Below are 22,374 nucleotides of genomic sequence, written 5' to 3' on the forward strand. Positions count from 1 at the left end.
GGTCTTACCTGTACTACATTTTAAATTTCTCTTGTCAAAAGCTGAAGCCAGAAAAAAAAAAGTTCACGCATGATTTTTTTTCCTCCAAGATTTTTAACGACTCCATTAATTTTCATGAAAAAAAAAAAAGCAGATGTGGAGAGGTTCATAAATATGAAAATGGAAATTAAGCCTCCCCAGCCTTGTTCATAGAGAAGGTGGGTGGACCATTTATCCCGAGGAAATCGTTGCTTCACTAATTCAAAAAGGATAACAAGCATTATTGCTCTTCAAGCCAAACCTCTTCTCTTCTGTGCCATGAAAATATGTAATCTTTCCTGTTCTGGCCATGAGTGTTCACTTTTCACACTCATGTAATGGGCAAATCTTTGAGCAAGTTCTACCTCACTGAACACCAAGGAAAGAAATGTACATAAATCCCTGTGAACACTGGAGCAAGAATGAAGAATACATATGTTTTCACATAGAAAAACACATACAAATTCAAGTAGATCTTAAAACAGAAAAAATCAGGATGGACATTCTCAATAAAAGGATGGTTTTTAAAACTGTAAATGGTACCAGTAAGACACTAATTTTTCTATCTATCACATTTAATACAAAAAAAGGTTGGTCTTGGTTCACTGATATCTCCTGATTTCTCCCATTTTTTAAAGATTGTCTTTCAGAACATATCTGAACTACAACCACTTAATTATTTTTTTTAGACTATCTTGTCACTGGCACACTCTCTTCAATCTAGCACATACAACAGTTCATTTCAACATTGATTCACTTTACTCATGCTAAAACAATCATAATTTTCCTGCTACTTCAGTTCTATAACTACCTTGGTAGTTATGATTATAGAAATGGGAAAGGTTCTCAACATGGATTTTAAGACTACATAAAATTCTAACGTAACATATGTGGACAGCAAGGAAAAGGAGGAAGGCAGACACAATTATCCCATTTCTCTTTTCATCTATGTCGCTCTTACCTAAAAGCCAGAAGGCACATGTCACACTCTAATTTACAACCAATGACACTCAGCTTGGCTTCCAGACTGTCAAAGCTAAGAATCTATGGGTGGCTTAGACCAGCTCAATATAGAGCTATCTGAAATGGTTACTGATTAGTTTAAGCAAAAAAAAAAAAAAAAAAAAGAAAAAGAAAAAAAAAAGAACAATATCTATGCTATACAAATAGAGGTGGATTTAAAGAACATAATATTAAGGAAACTTGCTAATGACATTTAAAAAAATATTATGAAAAATATTTCTTTCTCCCTAGAAAGGAAAAACTTAAATTACTTAAAAAGTTTCTCCTTTCATTCTTGAGTCATTCTTTTATTAAGATACCGACAAAGATTTAAATCAGTTCAAGATCTCAGCTGTTGAAAGATTAAAATATAAAGGTTAAGTATTTTCAACATGAAATTCAAAGACTAACAGAATTGCTTTCCATGTAATAGTAAACCCTGTGATAAAAGGAACTTGAATGGTTAACACTTGATCCTCATCAGGATTTTGCTACAACTAGAACTCTAGTTGGATGATAAAGCATTAAAAACATTTAAAAAATCAAGTTAAGATACTTTTAAACTCCTGTAATACTCCTGTAATACTGAATAGCTAAACTGCCATGATTGTATTAAAATGATTGCAATTTTAAAATGCTTTATCATAATTTTAATGCATGTACTTTTAATGTGCTATACCATCGCCAACCTTTTGGACCTCACAGACCACCAGTGGTCCACGGACCAACGGTTGGCAACCACTACTCCAAAAGTTTCCTTAAACCAGAGGTTGCCAACCTTTCAGACCTCATGGACCACCAGTGGTCCGCGGACCACCGGTCGGTGACCACTGCTCCAAAGGTTTCCTTACAACACCACATCTGTTATTTTCCAATCAAATATTTTACCACTCTTCTCTTTGGCAAGTTTGAAGAGAGGGTTGTTAATAAGCATGAACAATACTTAAAAGTCTCAGGTCTTGATAAATCACCTAAGAGCTAGTCCTCCAACACTTAATATAGACCATATTAAAGGATGTACCAACTGTTGTCATGCTTTAGATTAAATTATGTCTTTAACAGGCAGGTTTCTGTAGGACTTAAGGAGAACTTATCATCATATGAACCCATCTTCAAACTCTTTTGGTTCTGCTAAAACATATGCAGAACAAACTACTCCCATTAGAATCTCATCACTATGTAATCCTTAACACACTTGCTACTTTAGGAGGATAAAACTGTACAAAATGCACAATCATCATCCTCAGGCTACTTTAGAATCCCACGAATTGCTAACTCAGATAATATCCATATAGTTCATACATCATCATCTGGAAACACTATGAAGTAAAGCAGAGAAGCAAGAATTAACAGTAAGCAAAATAAACCAATGACGTTTAACTGAGATTTTTATAAAGCTTTAAGTTTTCTTTTTGTTTAAGTTCAAAGACAGCTTTATTGAAACAGCAACTGTCCTTTGAATACAATCAAGATATTCTGAGCAAATACATCTCTTTTCATAAACACAGACAGGTAGAGAAACCCCATAAAAGGTTCTCATACCAAGCATTAACTAAGGTTCTTTTCTACAACTGACAAAAAGCAAAGACTGAATATGAGAAAATGTCTTTAAGCTTTAAAATAACATTGCAATATTTCAAAGTGTGGTGTTTAAAAACAAAAAAGCTAGTCACCAATACTGTTGTTCTCTTATCTATTATGCTAAATAGTCAGGCAAACCAAAAAGGTTCTTCCTCCTCTCTGACATGTTGCTACTAATGAAGCAACACTGACATGTGACTGAGAGTCAAATGAAAAAAACACGAAGAACCACCTTCCCCCCTAATTAACCTACAAATAAAATAAGAGAAAGGAAATAAAGAACAATTATTTCCAAATTCAAAAACAAAACATGTTAAGAGCTTTGCAAAGATACCAACTTGAGAACTACAACACATAAAAGTGAAAACTGATATTTATACATTTTAATCAACCAATTCAATACAAATACCTGATTTGTACTTTCATACTAAATGGGTTAAGTCCCAAGTTCCAAACTGTAGTTCCTATGACTCCACAAAGGGGATCTTTGGAAGGATAAGGTACCTTTGGAGGACAGTGTATAAACAACTGTAAACATACACTGATTGTCCACTAGCTTTCTTAAATAGAACTTCTGAAATATTTCTGTAGGAAATTATATATACGTAGTGTAATTGATCAGATAATTTCTATTACAACATATAAATTCTGTTGTGTGTGCAAAATGTGGTAGAAATAGAAGATACTAAGAATGATTCATATTTTTAAAGTAAGTGATACATTATAATCCAGTAAGAGTCCTTTAATCTTTTCATGAAACTTCTCTCTATATATGTTGAAATACATAATGCTTTCTGGCTTTTCTTCAAACCAAAACTTGTCAAATTCATATACAAGATAACCTGTAGTTAAAAAACAAAAACAAAAACAAAACACATAGTGCTCAATAGTGCCATCCAAACCATCTCATTTTAAAAGTATATAAACATCCATTGAATTCCACATTCTATAATAATCATACATCATCGGAAACTACTAGAAACTTGAAGCATTTTAAAAGAATGGTCAAAATAAGCAGCAATTTCAACAAAATCCCTCACTTAAAAGATATAATACTGTCAAAAGATACCGAGAATAGGAAAAAAATATTATTCCCAGAGACCCCTGAAACACAAAAATGGAAGTAACAAGAAAATGTTGGACAAGGATAAATTACAAGAAAGCTGTTTTCTATTTGATTTCTAAAATTTAGAGATATTTCCACTTTTTCTAATGAATTATCAGCAAATCCTCTTTTTAAAAAGAATACATAAACTATATGCCCACCAAGCATGGCTCAGTGATTGAGCTTCCATCTATGAGCCAGGAGGTCACAGTTTGATTCTCGGTCAAGGCACATGCCTGGGGTTGCAGGCTCAATCCCCAGTGTGGGGCGTGCAGGAGGCGGCCAATCCATGATTCTCTCTCATCATTGATGTTTCTCTCTCTCTCTCCCTCTCGCTTCCTCTCTGAAATCAATAAAAATATATTAAAAACAAAAGAATACATAAGCTCTAAATATGCTTAATATTTTTATTTTCTGTCCTCATTATAGTAGCTAATTTAACCCTGAACATGTTAAAAGTATTTAATGCAAATAAATATTAAAATAGATATATTTATAACAAAAAGCATGAATTTAAAATCACTCATAAACCCTATTTAAATTGAACCTATAATGACTTTTTTACTCCAGATACTACTTTGATGCTCATCCTAGACCAGAGCCAAACAAGATGCTGGTGTTGAGGGCACTGGGGTCCATAGTAGCCAAAGATGCTCCAGTTACCCCTGTTCATGGGAAGATGAATAACGGAGAAAGAAATGATAACTGAAGGAACAGAGTCTCTGGTAAGACTTCCCACAGAAGGTCACATCTAAACTGACATTGACGAGATGCCTATGAGAAACGTGGGAAGAATGGAGGGAGCAGGAACTGTTCCAGGCTGGGTGAAAGGTCCAGAGTCATGAGAGAGCATGACATATTTGTGCAAATAACAGAGGACGTGTGCTTAAACTTTAGTCTGCGGGGAGTTGGTGTGTGGCAGAAGATGAGTCCCGAGAGGTGATCAGGCATGGATTATGCGGGGCTTTGTCATGGGTCCTTTTGGAAAATTTTGGGCAGTGGAGTAGAATGACTAGATTTCCATTTTAAGTAACTGCACCCTCAATGTGGAGAAGAACCAGAGGTCATCACAGAAAGACTGGTGAAAAGGTGACTTCAGGGACTTAGTAACAAAGGCCTGAGGTCACGCAGTTACAATCCTGGAATTAAGGATTAAATAAAGATGGGGAGATTGTGGGAAAAAGAGACCTGGATGAAACCTTCAAGCATGGAGTTGAAATTATAATCTGGCCGTTTATACTGAAGTAGTTTTCTGCCAACATGTAAGTGACATTCTAAAGACATAAAAAGATAAAAAAAAAGTAGAGCATAAAAACTAAGCTGGATCTGAATTCTTTGCTTCTCAGAAATATCTTCTGAAGATGTAGTTCATGCAATTAAATTATCAACATTCAAATGTCATCAGAATAAAAGCTAATGGAATAGTGGTAATATGACTGCTTGAGGAAAATCTATTAAGTAGCACCAACAAAACAAGACAACCTGGACTTGAAATAAGTGTGTGTGTGTGTGTGTGTGTGTGTGTGTGTGTGTATGTATGTTTTTAAATTGAATTTCCTTACAAGAGTAACAACATAATCTGCAAATAGTCAATAGCATTCATTAAACAGTATTCAAGAGGGAAAGTTCATTTTATAGTTAAAAGATGGATACCTACAGAAAACTGCATAAATACTACATTTGCATACATGTGAAAACATTGCCTCACTGAATATTTTTAATCAGCAAATAAAGAAACTGAAATACAAAATACTTCAGGGAACTCATCTTCCATTATTTTCCATTTTTCCAAAAACCCTAAATAACAAAATGATAGAGGAATTATACATTATGTCTTCCTAAAGATTTAAAAATGTCCTTAGAATTAACTCCTTTTAATACTCACAATAAAACTGATGAAAGTGTTCCATTGTTGGTACACCAGGAACAAAATTGTAGAGATGAAATTTCAAAGCTTCACTCTTCAGTAAGCTATAAGCCATCTCTGTCAGATTGATTCCAACTATTGCATAAGAATACCTATGTCAGAAACATTATTAGTTACACTAGCTAGCCAAATAGCTCACAAAATAAATTTGAAATTATGCAAGGAATTAGTTGCTTTGATTCATTTCTAACACAATACTGACTTTACAATAATCTCTACATATTAAGAAAAATAACCAGAATAGATTTTAAAAATTTGTTCTTTAGAGGCTGTTGCTGTTCTGGATATACCTGAAGAAATAAAAATAAAGCTCTGGTCATATGAATGTCTAAAACCAAAATTCTTTAAAAACTAAAAGGAGTACTATATATATATATACACACTGAGTGGCCAGATTATTATGATTTCTGAATGCATAATAATCTGGCCACTCATTGTATATCCTATATAATAAAAGGCTAATATGCAAATTGTCCCCTCAACCAGGAGTTCGACCAGCAGGCAGGCCGGCCAACCACCCATGTCCCCTCCCCATGGCCAGGCTGGCCGGACCCCACCAATGCACAAATTCATGCACTGGGCCTCAAAAAAAAAAAAAAAAATATATATATATATATATATATATATATATATGCACACTGAGTGGCCAGATTATTGTGCGTTCAGAGATCATAATAATCTGGCCACTCAGTGTATATTTCTCATTGATTTCTAAAATACACTGGGTAATCTGACTTTTCTCTTTTATTATCAGGGTATTTATTTTTATGATGTAATATTGTTATAATGTTTTTTCAAAAATAGGTATCACTGGAATATAAAAATTAAATAACATTATATGATAAAGCTAATATGACCTCAATTTGCATTTCATGGCACAAATTTCAAAGCTATTTCTCATATTCCTATTTCAAAATTATTTCCTACTTCTATTTTCAAATCTATTTCTCAAAAAATCTTTATAAAGGTCCTTTATCCTCATTTATAAACTAAATCTGGTGATGAAAAATATTTAAACACATACAAAAATGGTATATGATCATATGCAGCCTTAAAAATAATGTATCATGAAATATCCTTTAAAGTTCTTATCAATTAAAATAATCTCTTTTTAAAAATAATTCAAAATACTTTCAAATCAGATGATCTAACCAACTTAAATTCAAGAACTTACAGTTTCTTTAATACATCTGGCTTACCCTAATTTTGGATGGTTTGATCGGGAAAGAATCTGATGAGCTTCCCTGGTATAATTTTCACTGAAATACCTAAAAAAGTTTTAAGAAACATAATGAAATTAACAGAAGTAATTCAAACAGGAGCTGTCCAGAAGCAATTTTTAAAAGTTACTGTCGAAATGATGGTCCTAGTAGTGCCACAATCATCCCAATCAATCTCCATCCAAAATTATTTCAGTGACTCAGAATGCTTTTGAATCAATCAAAATTTAATTCTGAACTATCAGGTCTCTCTAGTACAGGCCACAGAACCTTGACAAAGCTTTAATATATATTTTTTAACAAATAAGTGAACTAACAAAAGACTTTATACTTACCTTTAAAAAAGTCTAGAGTTCTTTTTATTTGTTTGTTCTAAATTTTCTATAAAATAGTCAATGCGTACCTGTTAGGACATTCGTCCTTTCACGTGGGCTTATTCGTTCTATGGCAACTTAAGTCTGTATTGTTTAATACTACTTTCAGTGCAATTAGAAGAATGTCAATAAACTCCATTTTGCACTCAAAAATCCACCCCTGATCTGTGGTATAACTAAAATTCTGACCATAAAACAGAAATATTAGGAGAAACAGATAAAGCTATTTCTTTGTAGGCTCATCCATCCTGTTGACTTGAACTCTTGCAACCTCTGAGTTCTTAAAGGTAGAGACCAAATCTGTTCAACTTTTTTTTTAAAAAAATATTTTTATTGGTTTCAGAAAGGAAGACAGAGAGATAGGAAAATCAATGATGAGAGAAAATCATCGATCGGCTGCCTCCTGCATGCCCCCTACTGGGGATCAAGCCCACAACCTGGGCATGTGCCCTTGACGGGAATCAAACCCGGGACCCTTCAGTCCGCAGGCCAATGCTCTATCCACTGAGCCAAACCAGCCAGAGCCTGTGCAACTTTTAAATCACCACACAGTACACTGGGAGTCATACACATGGACATATATGATGACTGACTGGATGTTGATGAATATTTACATATTTTATTTAAATTTTAGAGCACAATCACTGAAGTTTTCATAAAGCATACAAATTTCTAACCAGATTTTCCCTTCTCTACTTTTTCTCAATTGTAACACAATGTAGCTCAATTTCAGGACTAATTTCTTTATAGTAACTATATGAACCTTGTTAATCATTAGGGTTCCCATTCCAGGTATTTTGCAGTCTATAAATCACAATTCAAGGATAGACCCACACACCAGAATCTCTTCATTTGCATACCTTATAGGAGAAAAATAATATTCCAGTCTATTTTCTAGAATATTTCTGGCTACCAATTGTGATTTTAGTTACATATTTTGCAATTTCATATATAATGTGCACAAGCAAAAGTATTAAAGAAGAAAAGGAGAGAGACTCCATACAGACTCTGAAAGCCTGGGATTTAGATCACCTGCCACATATGGTAAGAATAAGCATGAAGAGACTTCATTATCATTTTATCTGGTTACATTTCCCAAAATGGAATCAGACAGCCAAAACGAGAGAGGCGAGAGGGTAAAAAAAAAATAATAAAAACCCAATCAGTGTGGCTCAGTTGTTGAGCGTTAGTCCTTGAACCAGGTCATTGTTTGATTCCTGGTCAGGGCACATGCTCGGGGTTGCAGGCTCGATCCCCAGTGTGGGGCTTCCCGGAGGCAGCCAATCAATGTTTCTCTCCCATCCATCCATGTTTCTATCTCTCTATCCATCTCCCTTCCTCTCTCTAAAATCAATATATATATATATATATATATATATATATATATATATATAACCAAAAAAATATATATATATATTTTTTTAAAAGTAATAAAAGAGTGTAAATAATTCCGTAGGAGGTATCAGAAGGGAGGCCAGGAAGAGAACAGAAGAAGAAAGGTATTGGTAAGTAAAGAAATCACACACACATACACGAGTACATTTCCAATGTCTTCCTATTGTTGTCAACACATTAGTAAATACTTTTAGCACTGCAGCTATTAAAGTTTAGAGATAGTAGGAAACTAAATTGGAGATTACATGTAATTTCATTTAGAGAAGAAAAGAAAGTTTATTTTCACTTACACAAGGTTGATTAATCCAAGTATGCCCATGCCTCTGAAGTCCGTTTTGGGATCATCACCCTGGAAACCAATGTCAGCCCATTGCTTGGAGATTCTAGCCTTCAATTTTTTCGTGGGCATTAAAAGATTCCAAAGCTGTACAAACATGCTTCCATATTACAAATAATAGTGATATTCTTAAGTTACCAAGATTTTTTCCTTCTCATAGCTGATATAACTAGTATGTTAAATGCTTTCAATTAAACAACTTTTGTAGACAAATTATAGGTTTGACAAAGACTGTGTTTAGAGAACTTTTCAATTATCATAAAAAATGTAGTATATTTATTCCAACTTAAAAGACGTAAAAATTTTGGAACACATACACAGAAATATAAAACAATGAGATGTCTTTATTTACTAAGTAATCTACATATATAGCCTAAGTGACTGGATGACCAGACGACCGGCCGGTAGCTATGATGTGCACTGACCACCAGGGGGCAGACACTCAACGGGTCAGTGTGCTCTCACAGTGGGAGCGCTGCTCAGCTGACCAACAGGCGCCAGATGCCTGGCTCATGGCTGGCGAGCACAGCTGTGGTGCCAAGAGCCTCTCCCAGGGCTCCCAGGGACACTCCCCCTGAGCGCCCATGTGTGTGCCAGACACAGCGGGGCCAAGATGAGCAGAAGCGGTGCCCAACCCGGGCTCCAGCTCCTCCCTGTCCACCTGTTGCTTCGCATACTACTTCGTGCTGTGAGGGATCGAAGTGGACAGCAGGCTGGAGCCTGACGAGCTGGCGGGTAAGGCAGGGCTGTGGCAACGCGGTGGTCCACTGATCCCCTGATCCCTGCAGGCCAGGCCAAGGGACCTCACTGGTGCATGAATCTGTACACCGGGCCTCTAGTACATATATATTACATAACAGAATTGGTAAACTACTTCCATGAGAATAGTGTTATGTACTTGGCCCTTTCCTCTGATACTATATATTTAAGTAGGCTCTATCTAACAGTGGGATTATGAAGAAATAATACAAAGTATTCCAACCCATATGATTACTATTTTAAAACTGTTCATAGCTTTAATTTTTTGTGGGATCTCTTCCTTCTTCTAAAGATTGCTAATAATTTTCTTTAGCATTTTTAGTGCCAGATCTGTACTCTCATGTTTTTTACTTTAAGATCTTTATCTAGGCAATCATAATTGTTAACTGTTTCATTTATTCTATCTTCCCTTTGGCCTTTCTTGGTTCAGTTAAATGGAATTGTCTATGGTCTTTCCTCTAATCCTATTTCTTAATGGCCAGTATCTTAATTTTATTCTCTCAATAATCTCACTGAAGGTTTTCCTAGTTAAGGAATAGAAACTTGAATACTCTAGGACTTTTCCAGTAGAACTACTTGACTTGAATATCTGAACCATTTAAACAAAAAACAAAGGTGCAATATTTAATATCAAAATACTTTTTGGTTAGTTTATATGATTTGTTTAATTAATGAGATTAGGAACTCCTTAATCAACTACCCTGCTCCCAAAATGGGGAGCAGTTTACTAGTTAGTTGCATGTGAACTACTGTGTTTCCTCGCCTTGGTTTTTCTTTTTCTTTTTTAAATTGAATTTATTGGGGTGACATTGGTTAATAAAATTATAATGGTTTCAAGTGTACAATTCCATAATACATCATCTGTCTATTGTGCTGTGTGTTCACCATCCCAACTCAAGTGTACTTCCATCTCCATTGATCGCCCCTAAACCCTCTTCTATCCCCTGCATGCCCCTTTACCCTCTGGTAATCACCATACTGTTGTCTGTGTCTATGAGGGTTTTTTGCTTTAAAAAAAGAAAATAATATGATTTGGTTTTAACTGAATATATTCCTTAAGACTGAGATAAAATATCAGGCAGCTATTATGACATAAGACAGCTTTCAAGTGTTAGATAGCAACATAAAGTATAAAATACTTAATCATTTTCTAAATTTGACACCACACATCATCAAACAAAACAGACTCAAAAAATGGATAAGTTTATGAAAATCAGAAGAACAAAAATACGTGTTTGTTTGTTTTTTGTTTCACTACCACTTCAGGCATTGTTGAATAAAGGGCTCCTAATAAAAGTATCCTGCTACCCAAAATAAAGTGCAAAGACCTGTGACCCTGCTTTAAAACAGGGCAAGACTTTGCTGGCTCTGAAGCTAAATCAGTGATTAGATTGGGTTTTATCTGGTCCTCCTTCTTTAAATTACTAACAGATTTCCTTTTATATATTTATAATCTATTTCAGAATTAAAAGCATTTAAAATAACATTTATTTGAATATATTTTAATGATGCTTATCAGAAAATTACAAAAAGAGTTAACTAAAAATCTTTCACTGACGGAACAAAATTCTCTAAGGGCAATAACACTGGATGGCTGTACAAGCCTCAAGAACTTGCACACAGACCTTACTAGCTCAAGCCTGATTTATTTTTGCAGTGTTCACTAACTCCAAATGCAGAAAACAAAACTTACCTTGAGAAGCAGTTTTTCATGTTGCAGGTTATCAGAATCATATGGTTTTTTTCTCACACTTTCGACATCCAAATAGAGCTGTCTGTAACCGGATATCTGCAGTAAGCATGCCTTCATGCAGACTTTAAAACTGAAAATAACAAAATTATTATTAAAAAAATCATTCCTTCATAATAAAGTATTCCATAGCTTGTGGATCCTAAGTCTATTTAGAAACCATTTCCTAGCTTTCAGTTTAATACAATAGGCATCAATAGTCTCCTTAAACACAAAACTTTATATAAAGTATCAGGAAGCATATAATAAATCAGTATCTAGAAAGAGGACAAGACATGGTAGGAAGGGCAAGCTTGGCAACTGTGTCTTCTTTTCATGCTTTTCCTGGGCAATCTCATACATTCCCAAATCTTTACAGCCAATTATCACCAACAGACCAAATTTTCCAAAAATCCTATCTAATAAAGATGGAATATGCAAATTGACCGTCACTTCACAACAAAGATGGCGGCGCCCACAGCCAATAAGGAGGGAATATGCAAATTAATGTGGAAAAGATGGCGATGGCCGACTCGTAGCGAAGGCGGGAGGCAGTGGCCAGAGCGAAGACCCGGGTCCTGGGTGCCAGAGGGAAACCGGTGCTGGCAGCCAGGGTAAGGAAGGCCTATTTTTGCACGAATCTTCATGTATTGGGCCTCTAGTACGTTTACAACAAACAAGTCCAGGACAGGTGATCTCAGTTCTCCCAAATACAACAGCTTGTCCTCCTGGAGGAAACATGCTTTTTCTTAACAAGTCGCTAACCTTATTAATGACCTCACTAATCATTAGTTCACCAAGCTAGAACCCTCCGAGCTCTGACTTTCCTCTCTGCACCAATACATCAAAAGATCCCCAACCCTCATCCTTTCTGTCTCTGAAATGTCCCTCACAGCAATCATCATCTATTCATTTATGCTGATGTAGTTATAGCTTTGTCATCTCTTACCTGAAGGACTCAAGTTTCCTAACTGTTCTCTCTTATCCCTTCTGCCAGCCTCCCACATCCCCAAATTTTCTAGTCTATTTTCTTCAAAATACGTATCTGATAATATGACTTGTTAGCTTAAAAAAAGAAAAAAGAAACCCAGAGAACAACATCTGTCCCTCAGTGTGAGATGTAGTCCAGCACTCCATTCCTCCAACCACCACTCTGTACGAGTTCAATGCCCCAGCTACAAAGACTCCCGATCATTCCCAGATACTGCAGCACTTGTGCCCAGTTGGCATTCTTCCTCTGCAAGGCATGTCCTCCCTACCCATTCAACAAGGTCCAGCTCAAATGTCACTTCTTCTGTGACACTATCCTCACAATTCTTTCCTGTACCCTTCCCTGTTCCAGCCAAAATAAATTGCTCCTTCCTCTATATTTACACAAAAAATGCTGACTAAAGAACAAATTGCTGAATACTTACAAGTCAAGTACTGGTCCTGAAAACTCAAAAATGGAGTAAGTCAAGTCCGTCTCTTATGGAACTTAAAATTTATTTGGGAAGAACAAGAGTAAATCAATGATTACAGTACAATGGGTTATGCTATGATGGGAGAGCTCTGTGACAGGACAGAGCAGAGGCCCTAACACAGACTGGAGGGGCCAGGGAGGGTCTTCCTGGAGAAGGACAGAGCAACTGAATTTTGAAGGACAAGAAGGACATATAGTAGCTGCAGTTATTTAACTTTGGGAAAGCAATGGTAAGTTACCTTAAAGAAGGCAGATGGTAAAAAAGCAACAGCACTGGGCAGGGAACTAAAAGATACTGACTTTAGATCTGTTTCTGTCACTCTCCTCTCTGGACCCCCTGAAACCATGGAATCAGATGCTCTACACAACCCCTTCAGCTCTAACGCTTTCCAATTGTGTGTGATCACCACAACTCACAGGATGTGGGCACAAAATAAAAAAGAACCTGTCACACAGCATACCTGACATCCTTCTCAGGGTTGATATTCTTTTCTCTCATTATATCTTCTATGCACTTGTCCACTTCACTCTCAACAACAAGTGTTGCTTTCTGTAAAACCTATAGATGTGATAAAGAGCTGATTGAGAAAAATCCCCAACTGAAAAAGAACAGTAAATTTTGAGGTATTTAGTCAACTCTACAATGCAGATTTTAAATGCAAACCAAAACCAAATTTGTTTCAAATTTTCAGTAGGGCTTAAATCACTCAAGCAATTAATTAATTGAAAGAGAAGTAACATGTTTCAGATGAAGACTTCCTTAACTGAAAAGGAACAGGTTCTCTTATCGAATGAGCAACCACCATAGTGTGCTTATGAAGTAGACACTTTTTATAAAATTCAAAATTACATAAAAATATATGCACAAAAATTTTAAAGGCAGAAGTCAGAAAATTTTTAAATGCATAAGAACACAAAATAGAAAACGCAAATAATCTTGTAATCTTACCACCAGTGATAGCCACCAGTAACGGATTAGCATATATGCCTCTGGTCTTTGTTCTATGCATACAAAACAGATTTCTTAAATAATACAACCTATAAATGTCCATTGGATCCTTCCTTCCATGAAACAAGCAAGTGTATAAGAACCTATCCTAAGGACACAGTCTAAAAGAATGTTTTCCCCCAAGACCTGCTTCCCCCAAAATGATCGAGTCTTGAGACAAAATAAACAAGCAAAACTTAAGAACAGGACAAATTATTCAAATACCTTCTTTGTGCATGAATAGCACACACACATACACACGCAGAGGAAATATTTTAAAAATTAAAAATTACTTCTAAAGTGGGAAAATTTTACTCAATACTTTATATAGCAAAGACTCTTCTGGTAGGACATTAAGAATTAATTCTAAAATTGAAGCATCCTCTTAAAGGAAAAGTTATCTTGCAGTTAAATTTTCTGGAATTATCACCTTGATATGATCCTACCTTATTCTTGGAGTACATCAAGGAATTTTCTGAAATGAAAAAAAAGTACATTATCACTTAAATACTGTTTGTAAATTACTCCATAGTCAAAGAGTATAAATATCAAGCCAATAATACATTACTTTCATAGTTCTAGAAGATATTACTTTTACTTGAATAACATAGCAAACATTTAAAAATTTCATCCTTACAGTATCCTTATAGACAACTAAAGGATTCCAAAATCCTCAACCCAACACAACATAACAAAGCCAAAGAGGTGAGGTCCACCTAATTTCCCCATCATCTGTTTCTGTGCAGACCTCCAAGTGTACTAACCACTGCAAATTCACACATGGCTACCTCGGAATAGCTCGTGTCCCAGAAACTCGTGGTAAGACTAAAGTAAGAGTGCTCTCTACTACATTTTCTTCATTTGTTAGCCTTAAGGAGCAAGCATTTCAATTTCAGGAGCTAGCAACTGAATCAAACAACAACACAGTGGCAAAAATGAAAAGACTTTAGATTATTTACCCATCCTCAAACGAGACAAATAGCAAAACAGCTTCTTCATTCTTGTTTTCTATTTCAATAAGAATGAGTAACATCTTTATTGGTTTATTAAACAATTTTTTCTGGCATATTTGCTTAGTTTTTTTCTTAGCAATTTGAAAAATTCCAGAAAAATGCTTTTGCCACAAAGTAAAGCATTAATGTATCTTCCCCCCTACACACACACACACACACACACACACACACACACACACACTATAAAACACCAATGCTGCCAAGATTTCTTATCAAGAGGTACTTTGTTCTTCTCAGAACAGTTAAAAGGGCAAATCAAAAGAGCAGGCAGTAATTTTTAAGTCAGCCACAAAGTTGTGAGAAAAGTCAGGAAGTAAACAAACTTCAATCATCCAGCTGCCCTGAGGCTTATTACTCTCTTTATGTCTGTCATCCTTTCATGTTGCCTTGGATACCAACACCCACTCCCCAGATCTTACAGGGGTGGATTTCTTAGTTCAGTGGCCGGCAAACTGCGGCTCGTGAGCCACATGCGGCTCTTTGGCCCTTTGAGTGTGGCTCTTCCACAAAATACCACATACGGGTGCACACGTACAGTGCGATTAAAACTTCGTGGCCCATACGCAGAAGTCGGTTTTCGGCTCTCAAAAGTAATTTCAATCGTTGTACTGTTGATATTTGGCTCTGTTGACTAAGGAGTTTGCCGACCACTGTCTTAGTTGAAGCACCCTTGTTCAATTCAAAGAAAGCCTGGTTAAGTCATGGTTTTCCATTCAACACAGTGAGCATCAACTGCGGCTGATCCCTGGCCTTCTTTAGCCTGGCCAAAGAGAAATGACCTTCACCATATTTCTCACTCATCTGTGTCCTAATTTAAAGTAATATTTTCAATTATGCATTGAAAGCTGATGAACTTCAAAAGGTACTAGAGCAGTCTTGTTCAATAGAAATATAATGCAAGCCAAAATGTGAGCCACATGTGTACTTTAAAATCTTCTCGAGTAGCCACATTAGAGTAAAAGAAACAGATAAAATAAATTTTACTATTTTAAACCAACATATCCAAAATATATTAAACCAATATACCCGAAGTATTTCCACATATAAAGAATATGAACAATTACTAATGAGATATTTTTACAACCTTTGTATATGAATTCTTTCAAACACAATGCCTAGTTTATACATCCGCTCAAATCACATTTCAGGAGCCCAATCGAGGCCTGTGGCTACTGGCTAGCTAGAGTACTAAGCAGTGCATATTATGAGTCTAATAATGATTCCTAGGGATCACTGTATACCTAGTACTGTCCTTTCATGAATTACATAAGAGATTAAACGATTGATGAAGGATGCTGAGTATAAAAATGAATCTAGATAGAGATATTCACTCTTTCTCATCACTTGGATGAAAATTTCTAAGGGCTTATAAAAGTCTAGAGATTTTTCTCTAGAATATAGGTTATAACTATAATCTAAGGCACAACTAATGAATTTCAGAAGCCAGAGAAAATAATTATTCGCAGAGATGGAAAATTAAATAATAATCCTTTTCTTTTTCTACAAGGCCATACAGTTTTAGAGCTGAAAGGATTCAATACTAGATTCCAATGATTATAAAACTGAGTTTAGGTGACTTGATCAAGACACACAATGAGTACATCTGTCACTGAATATTGAGAAAAAAAAAATATTCATTCAGAGTAAATTTCATTAGTTTTAATTATTCTTTTTCAAATAACATTACCTATCCTGTGTGTCCTTTGTGCACCTACATAGGTATCAAAAATTCGCTGCAATTCACACTTTCCAGTCATCTGTCGTAAGAGCCATTTCATCCAAAATCGAAAAAAGTGCCCATAGAAGAAGTCCCACAAAGAAATAAACATTTTTTTTCCTGGAGAAAGAAATATATGACAGATTTAATTACCTTGAACTGGATTTTAAAATGGAAAAAATTAGCTTATCCCACTTACCAAATCTCAAATTATAATATCTATTATGGTAGTCCACTGTAGAAGTGTTTTAGAAATCTAAGGAAACAATGACAGGTGTAATATATACTATTTAGAGTAAATGATGGCTGGTCAAATGGCCAATTTATCACTTTTTAAAAAATTAACTGTCAAATCAAAACTACTTACTTCAAGCTCTCAGTTCCCTATTTTAATTTTTCATTCATTGAGAATTGGGGCTCAACAGTTCACGAACAAAAAAAAAACAACAAAACCCCAACTAAACAACAACTAAATAAAATACCCCATGTATCAGAACTGTTATTATAAGGAATAAGCTTTTCTTAATCCCTTGTGGATGATTCCGGTTGCATCTATTCCTGTCAGTTGATGCCAGCAAATAAAAACACTACACTTGGCTTACAAATTTAAGTACACAAGTCGAACACTGAGTAGATCAAATCCTGGCTAAGTCTTGATTTTCCTTCCAACAGGTGCAGGACCAAATACTAGAGAGGGGAATGAACTACACCCTCAATAAAACGGAATCTTTATGTCATAAGAAAAACCTTCGGCTCCTAAATGAAGCGCGATGGGGGCAATGCAAGTGAGTCATTACTTAAAAATCAACAAAAATGCTCATCTCCTCCCTATCTTAGACATTCCCACTTAAACATCATCTCTAGAGCAGGGCCTGTGAGACTGTCAATTTCGAAATCCCCGCAGGTCAGAGCAGGAACGGAGCTCAACAGGAGAGGGGCTGAACTGGAACGTGAACGTGAACCCATCCAGTCCGCGCTCATCGAGACAAAAGAACTGCCAAGCGGAGGGAGAGCAAGCCTCGCGGCACCCGGGCTCCCCAGACCTGGGGAGTTGCTGAGCCGAGTGCCCGTTTCGGAGCCCGGAGGAGCCCGGCTCCATCTCTGCCCGCGAGTGGGAGGGAACGGCTCGCACAAAGCCCCGCCGGCCCGGCGCCCCGCGGATCTGCTGTGGGACACCGCGGGGCTCGCGCCCCCGCACGGAAGCAGCAAGGGGCGAGAGAAAAGAAAGAGCAGCCACCTCACAGGAGCGGAAGAACTAGGGGAAGCTGGAGTCTGCCTCGGTTTCCCCAACTGCAAACAGCCGGCAACGGAAACGACGCTACTCGCTCTGCGTTCCCCACTAGCACGGTGACCCGGAAGTCGGGGAGCGAGGCAACGGGAACGCCTTTCCCGAGACACTGCCCGCCCCGCCCCGCCCTCGGGCCCCCTCTGATTGGTCCCTGCTCCACCAATTGCCAACGCAGCAAGAAGGTCGAGCAGAGTTGCTTGGGCGCGCGCGTGAAAGTATTGAAGGGACGCTAGACGGTTTCCCTAGCAACGGCTACCTGGAGGCACGCCCCGCCCCGCCCCGCCCCGCCCCAAAGGTTGGTCTCACCTGGGGCTGCTCTGGAGCCTGCTCTCGCGGTCTTTGGAGCAAGTTGACGCCGTGTGCGGCTTCTACACTCCAGGCGCGGAGGAAGCAGGGTGCTTTTGATAGCTATCATTGCGCTTTCGCCTACATTTAATCTTAATTCCGTGTATTTCCCACCTGCCGTTCACATATACGGAGGGCCGACTTAAATTCTACGTGGATTTTCTACTGTATGTTGGACCCCAACCCCAGGTTCAAAGGTCAGCGGTAATTATTTATGGTCCCACTTTACGGATGAGGAAACAGAAAGTTTAGTAACTTGTTCGTGGCTAATCAGTGGCAGATAAGGAGAGTCCTATATGTTGAGGAAAGAAGTTTGGACTTAGTACTATAATAATAAGCATCGTAACAGATAATTCATCAAAGATTTATTCCTTAACTGGTTGTTTTTCTTAACAAAGAAATGTATGTACTGCTTTTTAAAAGTCTCATCTCTTAATTTAAGCATTTGTTGTTTGCCTGGTATGTACCAGTCAGGGTTCCAAAAGGTAGTCTTACAGTAAATAAATACAAATATGTATTGCCAGGTGGTCCTAAAATAAGGCGTATGGGGAAGGGAGTTTTTACATACAGGTAGTCAGGGGAGTCTCTGTGTTAAGGTGACATTTGAGCAGTGTCCAGATGAAGTAAGGCAGTGAACTTTATGAGTGCGTGGAAAAAAGAGTATTCTAGGCACTAGAACGGCAAGTTCAAGGGCCTTGAACCAGGAACATACTTCGTAAATTGGAGGAATAGCAAGAAGGCCGGCCAGTGTGGCTGGAGGAGAAAGAACAAGGGAAACGCAGAATGTAAGTACAAAGGACAATTTATATTGAAAAATAACTCCCCACCTACACCCCCCCCCCCCAAGACTCCTGGTCCTTGAGCCCCCTTGCTCGAAAACAACCAGTATTAGTTTCTGGTTTGAACCTCCAGGAATATTCTATGTAAGTGTGTATATGTATATCCCCTTCATCCCCTTGTTAACACTAATTGAAGCAGCAAAACACACTTTTCCACACCTCAACCAACATTTTTTAAAAGGTACTAATTGTAAAACACTAGACTTGTGAAGCTTGCGTAAGCCAGTTATCCCCACCCCATAGAAGCAACTGATGGTCAACTTGGTAATGAAATCTGGACATATAATAATAATAAAATCATAGAATCTTAGGTCTTGAAAGGAGCTTGAAGATCACCTCATTGAATATTTTTATTGCACATAAGAAGATTCAGAAAGGCAAAGTATACAGCCAATTTGGCAAACTAAGAAGTGGAAACAAACTTCTGTTTCAGGGGTCTCTGTATTTGTTCACAAGACCTTTGTGAAATAGAAAGTGAGATAAACCTGTCGTAAAGTGATGGAATCCTTTTGCCTTTTCAGTGTGCTGTACTGAAGGTAGGGAGTGCAGAGAGCTCTTCTTGTCTTCATGCTGCCTGATGGCCCACTTCAATCATGTTTTTCTCCAAGAGAAGAGAATGCTAGCCTGTTTGGTCAGAACCCGAGAAGTGAATTGAACTGCACTTATTGGAAGCAGGGCCCCTGTACATTAAATTGTCACGTGCATGTGACTGCCTAATTTGCATGTAACTGGCAAATATATTAGAACAGATCTGTCCCTCTGGGAAGATTGACTTTCTCTCTTTCTCTCTTTTTTCTCAGATTTCCTTCTTCTATGTAGCTTGGCTTAATGGTGGTTAAGTCCTAAGCTTAGAATTCTGGCGTCAAGAAAAAGGTGGGACCTACTTAGGTCTCTAACTAAGCTGTGTGCGGTTACCTGGTCTTATCATGGAAAACAAAGGCTGCAGCATACTGGAGCTTGGTAATATTTTTGAGTAGTACTGAAGAGTCCCTGCTTTCTTGGATTAGTAAACAAATTAAGACACTGTTGATTTTAGAAGCTGCTTAGTAGAAAGGGTTATTAGTATGGCTGTTAATCAACAACTTCTTGCAGTGTTCAGCACTTGATCCACAGAGAACCCAAGTTAAATATTAATGCCCCCCTTTGGAGTTTGTAAAGTCTGGAGTGCAGTGAATTTATACTGAGAAATGGGTTTCCTCTGTGGAAGCATTAAAAATATTAAGGACAGTGGCAGCCCTGATTAATTTATGCTGATTTGCGTTGCACTTCCCTGAAACTATGTTAAGCACTGATTAGGGGGAACGCCTCATGTTTAGGTGTGATTCTTTCAATGGGAGAACGGTGAAATATACAGAATGCCAAGGCAGACTTGTTCTCACAGCCCCTGGTAATGGGCTTTACAAATGAAAAGTTTAAGCTATTCAGAATTAAGTAATGGGTTGGGGTGGAAATGGTAACCAGAACAAAGAAAATAAACATTGAATCAGGTAGAACTATTTATATGATTGGTGGTGTTGTTTCTTTTAAGTCAGAGGATAAAGGGGAATAGAGAAGCAGGAAAATTAACAGGACCCCTACAAAGAGTTGGTGGCACATTAATTAGAGCTGAGGTGAGGGAAGCCCACTCTAGCTTCTGCATCCACCTCACCTAAGTTTACCTATCAGATCTGCTCCAGTTATCCCAGCCTGCATGAGTTTAAAGCCAGTGATGTTGAAGGGAAATAGGTATGTTTAACTCAGGGTAGTGATTTTAATTCAACTATTAGTGTTGTGGGAGAAAAGGGCAATCAACTTGAGGGTCAAGAAATCTTTATTTGACCCCAGGTAAGAGGTATAAGATTGTATGATATAGTCCGTGTTGAGTGGCAGAGGCACCACATTTTAAAGGACTATTTGGCAAGCTATAAAATATATATAATGGCCCACATATGCTTCCGAGACCCTACCATTTGAACACATTCACGCATAATTTTAGAAGTTTCTGACACCAGAATACCCACAAATGGGAGGCTTTGAACAAAACATAACACTGCCACCTTGTGGCTACCACTGGGATGTGTAGACTCAAAAAGTTCCTGATGATGGTGCTAGAGAGCTAGTTTGCCAGCATAAAAACATTTCTCGTAACTTAAGAATGGCAAAGTATATTAAGATCTGGACTACCTATGATACGATATGGAAAATATCAGAAGGAGATCGTTATAAAGAGGAAGCTGCACAACAAAACTCTCAAATAAAATGGAATTTGTTTCTTGAGCAGTATCTCTGAAGTGTTATAACACACACATGAGCAGGTAGCATCTCTACTTTAGAGCTAATTCGCAGTTGACTTCTGTTGCTGAACAGTCTAAGCCTCATGACTCTCCACTAAAATAAAGCACATTTCTTGGTTTATCCATGAGAGCTGGTGTACAGTAGAATCTCCATTAAAAGTCACCTACTCTTTGTTCCGTGGGCAGTAAATAAGTCAATGCAATGGGCCAAGTTGAGAGCAATATACATGGCAGTGAAAGAATAACTTAGTTCTGTGCCTCGGGGCAAGGTTTCAACATTTAAAGAGTCACAGGCAGTAACCAATATGAGAATATTGGTGAGTAAGCATTAAGAATGGCCCCAGTGTAGGGGATGCAATTGTGGGAAGCCTTAAGGAACTTCCAAGGGAGGGTTATAGTGGGTCACAGAGATGCCCACATCAAGGATTGAGTTGGTTCAAGAAGGGCAGTGAAATGTCAAGCTGATGGCCTGCCATTCCCTAGAAGTAACCACTTCAGTAATTTTAGTGAAGACAGTGGTGCCAAAATCATGTGGTAGTGGTAGAATAATGATGTATATCACTTGTTTCTTAAGTCACTAATGTGGTAAGAGACTGTTGAATGCTAATAACAACACTAAAAAACTAGCCATTTAAAGATGACATTTGGAATAGTCTCCTGGGCACAGGGATCCAAGCCTATAAACCAGTGAACTATATAGGACTAGAGGCCCGATGCACGAAATTCGTGCACGGGGGTGGGGGTGAGGGGAGGTGTCCCTCAGCCCAGCCTGCACCCTCTCCAATCTGGGACCCCTCGAGGGATGTCTGACTGCCTGTTTAGGCCAGGTAGGATCCTAATAGCCCCTAACCACTTCTGCCTGCCAGCCTGATCACCCCCTAACCACTCCCCTGCCATCCTGATTGATGCCTAACTGCTCCCCTGCCAGCCTGTTTGCCCCTAACTGCCCTCCCCTGCAGGCCTGGTCCCCCCCAACTGCTCTCCTCTGCAGGCCTGGTCCCC

General features: G+C 37.7%; 1 protein-coding gene across 1 annotated transcript; it reads right to left on the minus strand.

Annotated features, from left to right (window-relative positions):
- Window positions 1-1,312: 1,312 nt before the first annotated feature.
- Window positions 1,313-17,964, minus strand: ELMOD2 (ELMO domain containing 2). The gene is made up of 9 exons (XM_008143705.2): window positions 17,865-17,964; window positions 16,598-16,747; window positions 14,344-14,372; window positions 13,371-13,468; window positions 11,412-11,541; window positions 8,913-9,046; window positions 6,833-6,901; window positions 5,592-5,725; window positions 1,313-3,443 (listed from the first exon to the last, which is right to left on the minus strand). The coding sequence occupies exons 2-9, from the start codon at window positions 16,737-16,739 to the stop codon at window positions 3,298-3,300; spliced, it is 882 nt and encodes a 293-aa protein (XP_008141927.1). The 5' UTR covers window positions 16,740-16,747; window positions 17,865-17,964; the 3' UTR covers window positions 1,313-3,297.
- Between the last annotated feature and the right edge of the window lie 4,410 nt (window positions 17,965-22,374).

The sequence above is a fragment of the Eptesicus fuscus genome, chromosome 6 (genome assembly GCF_027574615.1).
Source record: "Eptesicus fuscus isolate TK198812 chromosome 6, DD_ASM_mEF_20220401, whole genome shotgun sequence".
Taxonomy (NCBI): Eukaryota; Metazoa; Chordata; class Mammalia; order Chiroptera; family Vespertilionidae; genus Eptesicus; species Eptesicus fuscus.